Genomic DNA, 13,670 nt, shown 5'->3' with positions numbered 1-13,670 from the left:
ACCGTCTTCTCCAGCCTCGTTGTTCTTGTTCAGTCACTCAGTCGTGTCCGACTCTTTGCAGCCCTGTGGACTGCAGCACGCCAGGCATCTCTGTCCTTCACTATCTCCCGGAGCTTGCGAAAACTCATGTCCTTTGAGTCGGTGATGCCACCCAAACATCTCATCCTCTGTCGTCGCCTTGTTTCCTGGACCTCAGTCTTTCCCAGCATCAGGGTCTTTTCCAATGAGTTGGCTCTTCGCATCAGGTGGCCAGAATACTGGAGCTTCAGCATCAGTCCTTCCAGTGAATATTCAGGGTTGATTTCCTTTAAGATTGACTGGTTTGATCTCCTTGCTGTCCATGTTAATACTAGCTGTTCCTTGGCTGGAACAGACTGAGATCCTTGCCGTGGCCAGGTGTTAACATGTCTGTGGTGTCCTGTCCACCTTTCACTCAGGAGGAGGTTGCTGAGAAGCGAGAGCGTGCAAGACGAAGACATGTGGAGAAGTTGGCAGCGGCGCAGGGCCAGGCACCTGTGGAGCCCACCCAAGATGCAGGCGCCCTTGAAAGGAGTCCACAGGGAGAAGAGCCAAAAGGTAGAGCTTTTCTCAGTAGTTTCCCCATCCTCGGTGATACGGATGGGATTTTTGCCAAAGTTGGAACACTCATCCTTCTGCTCTTGGGCTTTTAGCTTTGAAGGTAGCTTTCATCAGTATACTTCTATCCTCGGTGTTTCCTCGCTCAGTCTCAGCTAACAACAGTGTCTTCCTTGTCGCCTCTCTTTCTCAGCAGCTCCTGGATGCAGAGAGCATCTGGGCACTCATGGTCCTTCTGTTTCTTGCAGGTGATGAGCAGGAGGTGGAAAGTGAGACCCCCAAACCCGTGCCCTCGGAAGGAAGCGAGCAGGGGTCTTTTATCACCTTTGCTTGAGTGTTCAATGGTGTGGTGTGAAGAGGAAAGAGAATTTTTGTCCTGGGACCCAAATACAGTCCTCTTGAGTTTTTGCAGCAGGTCAGAACAGGAAGTAAAACATTGGTATACTGTTTCATGGTTCTGCTTTCTTGTTAGACTAGTGATTACCTTCTTGGTAGATGGGTTTGATCTCTAGGGAGGCGCATTTGAGTCAATCTGTATACTTCCTTTTGTGTCGCTTTGGCACCATTTAATAAACCTGTCTCAAGTAATAGCATTTAGGAAGTAGACTAGTACAAGAAGCAAGTTTTCAAACCTTACTTACTTAATTTATAAGGCTTTTCTAGAAATTCAAAGCTAGGGGAAAGAACTGAGAAGAACAGATGTCATGGTGGAGCCAGGACGATGCCAGGTGTTCAAGACATAAAAATCCAAAACCCAGGTGGCACGAGCCAAAGGCGTGGGCGGTGAGCAGGTGATAGGCAGTGGTTTCTTGGCAGGCAGATCCCAGACATTGACCAAGAGGGTCTGACAGTCGGTGAACAGCCAGCATCTAGGTATGTCTGGACCAAAGGGGAAAGAAGAAACCACAAGCCAGAGCTCTAGAGCTAGAGCTTTGCTGTGTGAGTGTCGTGTGTCTTCTCGTCAGAGTCCCTGATGTTTCACAGCACGCTGTCTCCCACATTAACAGCCCAGCCTAGAATAGTGACTGGCCCTTACATGACATTTTTATGACATCTAACTACTCTTCAAAGTTATTCATTTTCCTGTGTTACTCAGCACTAGCACCAGCCCTTGTCAGATGCTCAAAGGACATTATAAGATTGTAATTGACATGACAATATAATAATGTTAAAGCTATTTTAAGTGATAATAGTAACAATGAGTGTTGAAATAATAGCACAGTGGTTCTGGTGTCCAACAGTGTCTGACACAGTTCATTTAAATACTGGCAAAGAGTATGGGGATTTTCGTGTGTTAATATCATGCTACCAGGTCACAGCAGAATTTATATTAGCCATAAAGTTTATGATTATGTGGAATTCTTGACAGGTTTTATGTATATGAGAAGTCTCTAGTTCAGAATTTACTCATAAACTGAGACTTGTTTTTATATCACACCGTTTCAGATCTGAATGTTTCAGGTTTAGATGAAATGTGACTGCCCTATCTTACTTATGAATCAAAGTAACTTTGTAGGTATTAACCCAAACCTGTTTTCCTTTGATGTCTCCTAACTTAGCTTCTGTTCTTTTTTCTTTTTTTGCCCAGGTGCCATTAGGCTTCTCAGCTCCATTAGAGGACCTTCCCCTGCTCCTCCACGTGGCGTGCCGTACGTTGGAAAACCTGTACCTTCTGATGGGAAGGAAACTGGAAGACCTCGAGGAGGTGCCTCCAGGAAACGTGCTAGATAGGGTGGTGCTGTGTGTCACATCTGAGCTCCGTTCCGAGACGCAGCCTGACATGCCACCCGAAGCACGTGAGATCTCTGAGGGAAATGACTTGGATCTCATTCTTGTTTTTTTGTTTATTTACTTATTTTGGGTCATGTCCTTTGGTTTTAGCCTAGTGCATCTCAGTATCAGCATGTACAGTAGTGCTGTGCTGTGCTTAGTCGCTCAGTCATGTCTGACTCTTTGTGACCCCGTGGACTGGAGCCCACCACGCTCTATCCACGGGGATTCTCCAGGCAAGAGTACTGGAGTGGGTTGCCATACCCTTCTCCAGGGGTTCTTCCTAACCCAGGGATTGAACCCAGGTCTCCCTCATTGCAGGAGGATTCTTTACTGTCTAAGCCAGCAGGGAAGCCCAAGAATACTGGAGTATGCAACCTATTCCTTCTCCAGGGGATCTTCCTGACTCAGGAATGGAACTGGGGTCTTCTGCATTGCAGGCAGATTTTTTTTTACCAGCTGAGCTACCAGGGAAGCCCATGTACAGCAGCAACTTGCTGTAAATTATGTTAGAAAAGAGAAAAAAAGTAACTGCTTAAGAAATCTGTGAATAAACTGAGGTTCCATTCATTTGGGGATGAGAAAGAATTTCTGCTCACAGTAAAGTCGGTTCAGATGATAAGACACTTCTGGTTCTAAAGTATCAGAAACTATTCTGATAAAAGGGTCTGTCTTCTTCCAGGATTTTTTAATCCATTGAATGTTGTTTTATATTATAAATCCATACATACTGTTCCTCATCTCCATAATGTTCATTACTTCTTTGCGGACTTCACTTTTAAAGGTCCTCAGTGCAACCTTGAAGACTCAGATGAGGGAATTTCCCTTGGATCGTCATAGTCACTCTGAGTGTGATATGGAATGCTGGGTCCTGTTCTGAACCCTTGGAGTCCTTGTCAGATGTAGAGCTATTTACGGGGGGACTCCTTGGGCTTCAGCTTCTTTTTATGTTTTAGAGAAATGGTCTAGACTGCTGGTCTGGAGCTGCTGGGTTTTGTCCACTTTAGTCCAAGAAATTTGCGTTTTGATGCTCCCTTGCAGAAATACATTATTAAAACTTTTTTTTTCATTGCTTTTTTTGGAGGCATGAATTTGTAGCCTCTCCTCAGTGCTACCCATTCTTTTCACCCCCTTTGGAAAATGCTGTTGAACCCTAACAATTGACATGACTTATGAGCTTCCATAACCAGCAAAACATTTTTTATCAGGAAGGACATGGGAAGATGAATAGAAAGCACTCTGTTTTTGTTTATAAGCCTTCCTTGTGATTCCTGTATTCCTCACACTCAATTACTTTCGTTTCTTAAATGGAAGGTGAGGTGGAAGATCTCTAACACAACATTCAAGTGAAAAAAGAAGTACTCAATAAGTGGTTTCTGTCGTATGCCCTCCAGTTAAGGGTCGTTTGTGCTCTCTCCCCAGCAGAGGTCAGGAACATGACGTGCAGTGGTTCTGGTTTCCTTCTGCCTATTTCTAGGTTGCCGTGTGCTGCTCAGACCTGAGGTCAACTGTGTTATGTCTCTCTCATCTGCCTCCCGAGGCAGCTGTAACCCTGCTATCTGCAGGAGACCTACCACACATTCAAGCTTTCTTCATCTTGGAGAAGAGAGAAATACCTCATTCTCTTTTACTCATCTTTTGAAGTTATTTGGGAGCAGTGGTAGGAGCTAGGGTGTTGGTAAAGGTGCCCGTTGGTTAAGCATTTGTTTACCAAATTCAGTTGTTAAAAAAATAAGATGGACACATAACTTTGGGACAAAATGAATTAAAGAGAAAAGTGAGATATATTTTGTAGAAGCATTAGGGTTGTATTTAACTGCCAGTGATCAAAAACCAACTGCACAGTCTTCAGTTTCCCTCAGTGGGAAGATTAGGGTAGAGGACGGACAGTTGAGGACTGGTGCTGTGGCTGTCTTATGTCATCAGGGAGCAGGGTCCCTCTCTTTGCCTGTTCGCAGTCCTTAGCATGGCGCTTTGTCCCCGTGGAACCAAGATGGCATCTGCATCGACATTGCTGGCAGGAAGAGGGCACACGGGCCAAAGGCCTTCTCACAGCACTGATGTTTCATTTATTTTTGTGGTCATTAGTTTATTTATTTTGGATGATTTGGTTGATGTTACTTTAAAACCCTTTGGCAGTGACCACCCCATGTATGGTCTATTAGACAGATATCTAAAATATCTCTTACTAAGAAGTGCTCATAAATAGAGGCTTTATACATCTCTCCTAAATATCAGTTGTCATGTGTGTTCTGATTATTCCATTATGCCAGCTTTCACCTCTCTCAGTAGGGAACTAGGAACTAAGATATGTCTGGGATGAAAAGGTCTGGTTTGCTCTGTGGAGTGATGAGGAAGTTCACCGGTTTGGATGTGGGAAGTGTGGGCAGGTGTGAAGCGGAGCTGGTGTTCAGCCAGCAGCCACTGGTGCCAGTCTTAATGTATGGGAACACCACAACCTGAGGTTGGAATAAGCAGGCACTGCTCCCCGACCCCCACTGCCTGGCACCTTTTTCCCCCCTGGACTTCCCCATAATCCAGGGCTAAAGGGTTAAATCTGGCACATCTGGGGTCCCTGTTGAGCAAGCACTGATATTTTTATTTGGGAAGAAATGCCCTGTTAGTGACCAATGTATTATATATATCCTCGCTTCTTTGTGATTTTGTCGTGTGGTCACCCCTAGCTGCAGTGAAAGCCAAAGGTTGAGTCTCTACAAGTAAGGCAGGGGATATGGGATGGTGAATGGTTTTTGAAGAGCCTGTCCACACTCTCAACCACATTTCCTCCACATTTGCCTGGTGTTGCCTGAAGCCCCTTCATTACGGTTCTGTTTCTTTACATTAGGGAGGAAGATAGTCTGCCAGGATGATTATAAATGCAATATTGAAAGGATTGAATCCAGCCAGCCACTTCAGCTTACCTTCTAAATTGAAGCATACAGAAATTGTTTTCTGTCTATTAACCTAGATCTGTTCGAGCCCTGTGCTTGACTATAAAGCATGAGTTTACCAAAATTCTGCTCATAGCTCTGCCACTAACTAGTATATGGCCTCAGACCAATTGTATAACCTTTCTGGTCCCCAGCTTTCCAAAATAATTTGGACTAGAGTAATTTTTACTAACAATCTTATTGTAAAAATAGACCAGCTACTTTAATTTTTTTTCTAAGACTGTTACAGACTTCAGAGCTTCTTTTATTATATTTATAATATATCCTAAACTTTAAGGGTGGAACATTAAACAGCATTGTATAGATACATTTTATTACTGTAGCTATAAAATATAAACAAAATTTTATGTACATCATGTTTCCAAGATACATACAAACTAATGTAAAAACAAAATACACACAAAATTCCAGTTTATAATTGCCATTATATTATGGCGGGTTGACATTTCAGTGAGGATAGAGTGAGATAGAAATGCTTAGTACTTTGTCATGAAAATTGTCCCTGGATTATGTCAGTATACCACTGACTGAAAAAAGTCCTAGACTAGATCATCTCCAAGGTCCCCTCTAGCTTTAACTTTTTAGGCTTGTGTTTTTTAAAGAAAAATCTATGTCAGTTATTAGGACATTTCTCTTCCTAGTATTCGTTAGAGGAACAGTAAACTTTTGATATGGTTACCAGGTTGGGTTGAGAACCCGTTTCAATGGCTCCATCAGAACATCTTGAACTAGTTAGCAGTTTGTAAGGCAAATTTCACTTGTTCGTTGATTTAAAAACTGGAGCGTATGTAGCAGTAGCAGCAGTTTCATAAGCCGGGTGTTTAATACAACCTTTCAGAGTGAGGAGTGAGTTTAAGGCGGGACAGGGGTGTGTTAAGAGGTGAGAAGCAAACAGAACAAGAGAAAGTGGATTGCAACAAGGGTGATAAATGCTGGGGTTCTAGCTATGGTTTCTAGAGTGAGTTGACTGAGACTGGGTATGCCAGCATAGTTGTTGTTTACTGAAAAGTTTTCCTGTCATGGGGATGAGCAGGGAGCGGAGGGGGTAGGGGGAGAGTGGGATGGGGTGGGGTGGGAATGAAAAGAAGAAACTGAATGGCCGAACATGGTTGAATTAATCTACATGTTCTAGTTATCTGTTACTGCAAAACAAACCACCCAAAGCCTAGTGGCTTAAAGCAAAGGCAGTCTTAAATTTTTCATGAATCTGCAATTCAGGCAGGTTTGGTGGGACAGCTCGTTTCCATGCCGCACCGTGTCAGCTGAAGTGCTCAAAGCCTGGGCACTGGAATCACGTGAAGGTGCTTGTCACTCACGTGTCTGCTGACTGATGCTGTCTGTTGGCTGGGACCTTGTGTGGATGTGGCACTAGCACTGGAACGTGTGACCTTTCTACGTGGCTACTTGGCTTCCTTGCAGCACACCAATAGGGTTCTGCAGCTGAGCATCCCAGGAGGAAACTGCATCAGCCTCTGTGGCCTAGCCCTTAACGCCTTCAGCCTCATTTTTGCCACATTTTCTTCATTAAGAAGTAAGAGTCACTAAGCCTGGCCCAGACTCACAGGGAGGGAACTAACTCCACCTTCAATGGGAGATACATCAGAGAATTCGAGGATATGTTTTAAGATGACCACACCATGGATCAAAGGTGATTTCTTCTTTCTTTTTATATTGTTGCAGGCCTGTGGCTGGACACATACTACAAATTGAGACAGCAATGTTTATAGTGATCAGGCATGCCTGTTAACTTCATCTTTTTTGTTCTTGTTAACTTAGAGAAAAAGGTGCAGTTCTTATTTTAATAAGAAAATCATAGAGTGGTATGACTGATACCCATGTGCTTTTTATCCAAAATGATACCGAGTCAGATTTATCAGCTGCAGATGAAACTTTTTGTTGGAGAAGGAAATGAAAACATTTTATGACATTCTTGAGCAAGTCAGTGTATAGAGTCAAAGTCTAAGGTAAAGTTCTTTTACTGGCACTTGAAAAATGCAGATTTCACATTTGAACTCAGCTATAACTCACTTGGAATACTTACACCATCTTATAAGTGTGGTTAGATTTTATGGCCTGGAAATAATCAATTGAAAGTTGAAAATCATGTAACTCCAACCTGATGTTTGAAAAGTTGATAGAGATGGGACTGCAGAGACCTTACCAGGTTGAAGACACAATAGTCTTTTGTTCAGTTCTCTGCTGAGAGTATCTCTAAAAACAGAAGTTTGCTCCAGGCTCCTATTAAAATGTGAGGGGAAATTGAATTAGGATTCCAAATCTTTAGCTTTCTCTCGTGCACTTTTAGATCTCTTCCATGTGGTTAACTCTTCAACATTTCAGGGGCATATTCCAAGAGGAAACATGACAGTTCTCTCTTTTCAACATAAAGAAAATAAATATTAATTAGCCTTTTTCTGAAATAGTTTTAGTTTTGCCATGGTTGTTTGCTGGGTTGGTAGGAAGTCAGTATGCATTGAATGGGGAGAGAGTGTTTGTGTGTATTCTTACTCATGTGGGGTGACTGAAGAGTCAGAAACCTTTGAAGAGTTTTATTAGCAGATTTGATTTGATTGTTTCAAGGGAAAGCTCAACATTTGGTGACTCTTAAGCCTTTGTAGTACTTTTGTAATACTTTAAATTCACTTACTAGTGGATTTCTTTTAAATATACTTACTATCAGCATTTCCACTTGGAAAGAATAACCAGCAGCCTTACTATTCATTTCTTAGTATTAATAGTTTCAGCTGATTTTTAATAGCTTTTGTTTTATAGATGGTAATTTATTCTCTGATTTTGTAATAGTTGTCTTATTTCTTTTTATTTTTATATTACCTGTAAAGGTATGGTAAATAATAATAGTTATTGCTGCTCATCTGTCTTGTTCCTTCCTGACTTTAATGGAAATATTCCTAGTATGTTAGTTATAGGTTTGCTGATGCCCAAAGATTCATATTTTTTAATCATGCTAGGAAAGTTCTGGGATTTTTGAAAATCAGGAATAAATACTTAAATCTTACTGATGCATTCTCAGCATCTGAAGACAGGCTTTATAGAGCTTTCCTCCTTGCTATAATTGATGTCATAAGTTATATTTAGTTATTTCCTGATTATTAAGATGTCCTTGTGTATCTGGAAGAAAATAATACTTGAGCATTGCGTATTTTCTTCATACACTGTTCTATTCAATTTTCCAGTATTTCATCCAGACTTTTCTTGTATGATTAATAAAATTGCCGTTATTTTCTTTGTGTCATGGTGATTCCAAAATGGGACACTTCCATCTTTTCTCCCCTCTAGGACTGTACTGTTCAGTTGTTAGCCATTTGCCATATGCCATTAAAGAGTAGAATCAGATAACATTGAGAAAACTTACTTCCTCAGATGCACCAGTCACATTTCACGAACTCAGTAACCACATGTTACTAATGGCTACCATTTTGGACAGTGTCATTCTGGAGAAATTTCTATAGAATGTGATAATCATCTTTTCTTTGAAAGTTTTCAAATAGTTCACTGGTAAATCATCTTGGCAGGGCACATAAAAAGTCTGATTCTTTCAATCCAGTAGAATGTCTTTCTCATAATCAGTTTTGTGTTTGTGTTTTATTTCTTCACTGTATAAGTTTGTCTTTTAAGGTTTTTTTTTTTTTTAAAGTTTTCAGCATACTGTGGGTCACAACAGAGATCTGTTTGAGAAGGGCAGAGAAGCCAAGTAAGAATTCTCTCTCATATAGGTATAGCCACCAGTCTTTTTTTAAAAATCTCTACATGTGTATACTTAGGTTTTAAATTGTGATGAAAATGTAGTTACACAAAATTTACCTTCTTAATGATTTTTAAATGTAAATTGGTAATTTTTTTTTTTTCTGTGCTGCAGAGAGTGCGGGATCTCAGTTTCCTGGTGAGGGATCGAATCTGTGCCCCCAGCAGGGGAAGTGCACATTCTTAACCACTGGACCACAATGGAAATCCCTGTCGTATATTTTTAATTAAAAAAATCATATTTTCTCTACAGTTTTATAGCCTGTTTATTTTTCTCTTTGAGGTAATCTCTTCTCAGAACATTTATAACTTTTCCCCTTTTGTTTCAGTACATTTTCTGTAACTCTTAGAACAATGTTGAAGAGTAGTGTAAGAGTAGTGTCTTATTTCTTTTAAGGTAGAGAATTCCTGTAAACATTTTAGTGTTTCCATGAGATTGGATTTGGATAGTCTATATGATGAAAATAAAGTATCCTCTTGTTTCTGCTTACTAGATAAATTTTTAAATGTGGGTTGATGTTGAGATTTATCAAGCAGTGTTTTCCACATCTTTCAGGTGATAGATATTTCTCTCTTTTGATCCACTTATATTGTGAATTACTTTAACATGTTTTCTAATATCAAACCAGCTTTATATTCCTGGGATAAACTATTTGATGAGTGTATTTCAGTATGTTAATAGAACAGTGAATTCAATTTTTTGGTAGTTTTTTCTGTAAAATGTTTATAGTGTTTGTAAGTTTGCCCAGTCTATAGTTATAAGTTATAGATATAAGTCTGATACTTACATCAGCTTCATCCTAAGATATATGAAGGAATAACAAATTAGGGGATATTTTCATTGTTTCTTGTTTTGCAGAACAGTTTTATCAGCACAAGAATTTTTTGGCCCTTAGATTTGATTAAACCTCATGAAAGCAACTTATACCTGCTTCGGCATAGATTCGATCCCTCACCAGGAAACTAAGATCCTACACTCTGTGCAGCACAGCAAAAAAAAAAAAAAATATTACCAATTTACATTTAAAAGAAATTTATACCTGGTTGGTTGTCAGGTTGTCATTTGATAATGTTATCAATTGTTGCCATCTCTTTCTTTTTTATTTAGAAGAGTTGGTTCATCTTTTTTTCTTTTTTTTCCAAGTGAAAGTATTCATAGCCTGAATCTTACTGATAACTTTGGCTGGATTTCTTTAGTTTTATATGCAACATTCTTTTTATTATTACATTTTTATGCGTCCTCTAATTCAGCACTTTTCAACCTGTGTACTGCCGTTGCACTTAAATGTGGCAGGCTGTTACTCCTTTTAGCCTCGAGGCAGCTGAGCAGGTTATGGGATGGCTGGAGCCCTCTTGTCTGTTACCTCCGATGGAATTGTTACAATATGGTTTAGTAAAATGCTCATTTTCAGGTGTGTCTGTTGAATCTACATTTTTACTCACTGGAATAACTGGCTAAAACTGCATAACATCTTTAGAATAGGTGAAAGTGAAAGTGAAGTCGCTCTGTCGTGTCCAACTCTTTGCGACCTGTAGCAGGCTCCACTGTCCATGGGATTTTCTAGGCAAGAGTACTGGAGTGGGTTGCCATTTCCTTCTCCAGGGAATCTTCCTGACCCAGGGATCGACCCAGATCTCCTGCATTGTAGACGACACTTTACCGTCTGAGCCACCAGGAAAGTCCTGAATAGGTAGATGAATACAACTTCATAACCTAAACATTGACTGTTAATTAGCCTGCTACCACTCTAGACATCATATGAGAACAAACGAGTATGTGAAGGGTATCCATTTCCAAATACTATATTTCTCTTTTACTCTTACATGGCAGTTATAGAGACTAGCTTGTCAGAGGAAATAAAGGAACAGATAATTGAAATGATTTTTGCTGAAGTTTTTCAGTAAAGAAGGCAAGCTGTGGGTTAATAGTATGAAGGAATGGTTGGATGAAAGCAAAGGGGGAGAAAGAGAGAGAGTGTGTGTGTGTGTGTGAGAGAGAGAGAGATACAGTTCAATGATAGTTGTTTTTCAGAGTGAAAAAGAGGTTGTGAAAGGGGAAAGATGAAGGATGCAGTGACATGTTCCAGTGGTGAGTGGTATGTAGAATATAACCTCTCCAACTCAACAGTGTGAAAGACCTGGTTGACTGTAAGAGGAAGGAAGACTTGGAAAATTTCAAAGCATGTGATAACTTGTGGAGAAACCACAGTGAACTTTTGCTAGCTGTTAGATCATAGGATTGTACCCTCTCCAGTATTCTTGCCTGGAGAACCCCATGGACAGAGGAGTCTGGCAGGCTACAGTCCTGTCTGAGTGGCTACAGTCCACTCAGTCCACGACTGAGTGACTGAACAACCACAACATAGGATTCTACCCTGACTAGATGGGGCTACTAGATGGTTTGGGAAGAAGTGGAGATGGGATGTTTAGTGAGGATTGCTCAGATGTGGCAGTAGAAATTTGCCCTGAGTCTAGTGCCCGTCAGGGAGGGACTGTAGACTGTTCTTAGACATTTCGGAGCTGTCCCAGGTGTAAACCTGGAGGAAATACCCCTGAGACCTAGTTGGCAGGGAAGGGGCGAGCTCACCTATCACTGAGCCACCTCCACAGACTCAGCTCATCAGCTTGTCGCGGTTTCCTCATTTCTGTATCATTTTGGCCCTACCTGCCAAGCGTATTTCAGATACAGTTATGGAAAAAGTGAACAATTGTATTTAGAACTTACCCATAATAGTAAATGTACTGCAAGTCATATGCCACTTCAGATGATAATGGAAACATACTTGTGAGCTGAATCTGCATAATCTTCATGCCAACACTGGGGAGGCCAGGGAAGTCAGAGCTTGGAAGTTAGCTAAGCTGCCAAGATACTAACAAATCAAATGTTAGATATAGGAAGTAGGAAAGAGTAGGTGGTAATGGATGAAGCAAAGGTCAAGTTTAAAAAACTGACGGTGAGGCCTTGGACCTCTTAATGTTTTCAATGCCTGCCAGAATGGGGGAATAATTTGACTTCTGTAAATGGCTTATGCAGTTTAGGAAGATATCTGTGAAGAATCACACAGTAGTCTGGTTGACAAGGCCAAATTCAGTTTTGCCCAGCTGATGGCTGGCTGTCAGGTAACACTCATATACCCCTGAATTGATACCCTCCATTGGCATACAACTTGGCATATGTATCAAGAGTTTTAAAGATAATTACACCCTGGAAAATCATCATATTCTTTGACCCCAAAGTGCTACCTTTATGAATTGATTTGGAGGGAAATTATTAATATTGTATACAAAGATTTGGCTATGAAGATATTTATTATAGTCTTGGGAGAGAGGGTAAATGGTTTAATAGAATTTTTAATTTTTTTTTTCCAAAAAGGAAGTATTCGTAAAGACTTTTGAAATAGTTTGAAGTGATTTTGAGTGATAACAGTTACTGTGGATTTTGAGTGGTGGCAGTAATTATAAAGGCTCAACATCTCTTGGTTTTTTCATAAAGACAAACTGTGGTTGAGAGGAAGATGTGATGTTGGAGGGAGAAATATGTTCCTAGTATGACTTAACTGTGGCAGACTCATTAGATGTGAATGTAATCAAGGAAATGCATATGTTTTTCAATCATGATAGCTGTTAGAATGGTGAAATTCCTAAAATATGGCAATATTCTATGTTGTAGGGATGAGGCCTTGGAAACATTTATAACCTTCTGATGTAATTTGTACATTGGTACAACCACTTTGAAGAACAGGTGACAGCAAGACACCTGTTTTTTTTTTTTCCATTTATTTTTATTAGTTGGAGGCTAATTACTTTACAATATTGTAGTGGGTTTTGTCATACATTGACATGAATCAGCCATGGTTTTACATGTATTCCCCATCCCGATCCCCCCTTCCACCTCCCTCTCTACCCGCTCCCTCTGGGTCTTCCCAGTGCACCAGGCCCGAGCACTTGTCTCATGCATCCAACCTGGGCTGGTGATCTGTTTCACCCTAGATAATATACATGTTTCGATGCTGTTCTCTCGAAACATCCCACCCTCACCTTCTCCCACAGAGTCCAAAAGTCTGTTCTGTACAACTGTGTCTCTTTTTCTGTTTTGCATATAGGGTTATCATTACCATCTTTCTAAATCCCATATATATGTGTTAGTATGCTGTAATGTTCTTTATCTTTCTGGCTTACTTCACTCTGTATAATGGGCTCCAGTTTCATCCATCTCATTAGAACTGATTCAAATGAATTCTTTTTAATGGCTGAGTAATATTCCATGGTGTATATGTACCACAGCTTCCTTATCCATTTGTCTGCTGATGGGCATCTAGGTTGCTTCCATGTCCTGGCTATTATAAACAGTGCTTCGATGAACATTGGGGTGCACGAAGACACCTGTTTTATTTTTCTTTTTACCTTTTTTACACCTTAAACATCATCTCATTTGATTTTTTAAAAGATCAGAAGAGAAGACAGTGTTAATGTCTTTCTTTGACACCATTGGTGCTGTTTTATAGAATTTATGCTATTGAGTGGAGATGTATGAAGTATATGGATTAGAAATAGGATCCTCTGAGTTAAAATTCCAGCTGAGCAACTCTTCAGCTTTGTAGCCTTGGGCAA

At 40.4% G+C, this 13,670-nt stretch overlaps 1 protein-coding gene across 6 annotated transcripts in view; it reads left to right on the top strand.

Moving 5' to 3' along the window:
* The window catches only part of LOC122708795 (elongation factor-like GTPase 1), a 61,739-nt gene that overhangs the window by 26,980 nt on the left and 21,089 nt on the right, over positions 1–13,670 (top strand). For 3 of the 6 annotated variants that reach the window (XR_006345324.1, XR_006345325.1, XM_043925341.1), the window contains 3 exons: positions 438–576; positions 825–991; positions 2,165–2,603. Coding sequence is in view for 4 of the 6 variants with exons in the window: in XM_043925341.1 (XP_043781276.1) it covers positions 438–576; positions 825–910 (225 nt within the window). In the remaining 2 variants the exon portion in view is untranslated. Of the gene's footprint in view, positions 1–437; positions 577–824; positions 992–2,164; positions 2,604–13,670 lie in introns of those variants that run through there. The other 3 variants (XM_043925340.1, XM_043925339.1, XM_043925338.1) reach the window with 1 other exon arrangement.

The sequence above is a fragment of the Cervus elaphus genome, chromosome 15 (genome assembly GCF_910594005.1).
Source record: "Cervus elaphus chromosome 15, mCerEla1.1, whole genome shotgun sequence".
Taxonomy (NCBI): Eukaryota; Metazoa; Chordata; class Mammalia; order Artiodactyla; family Cervidae; genus Cervus; species Cervus elaphus.
Note: the sequence above shows the minus strand (reverse complement) of the source record. Positions and strands in the feature narration are given on the sequence as shown.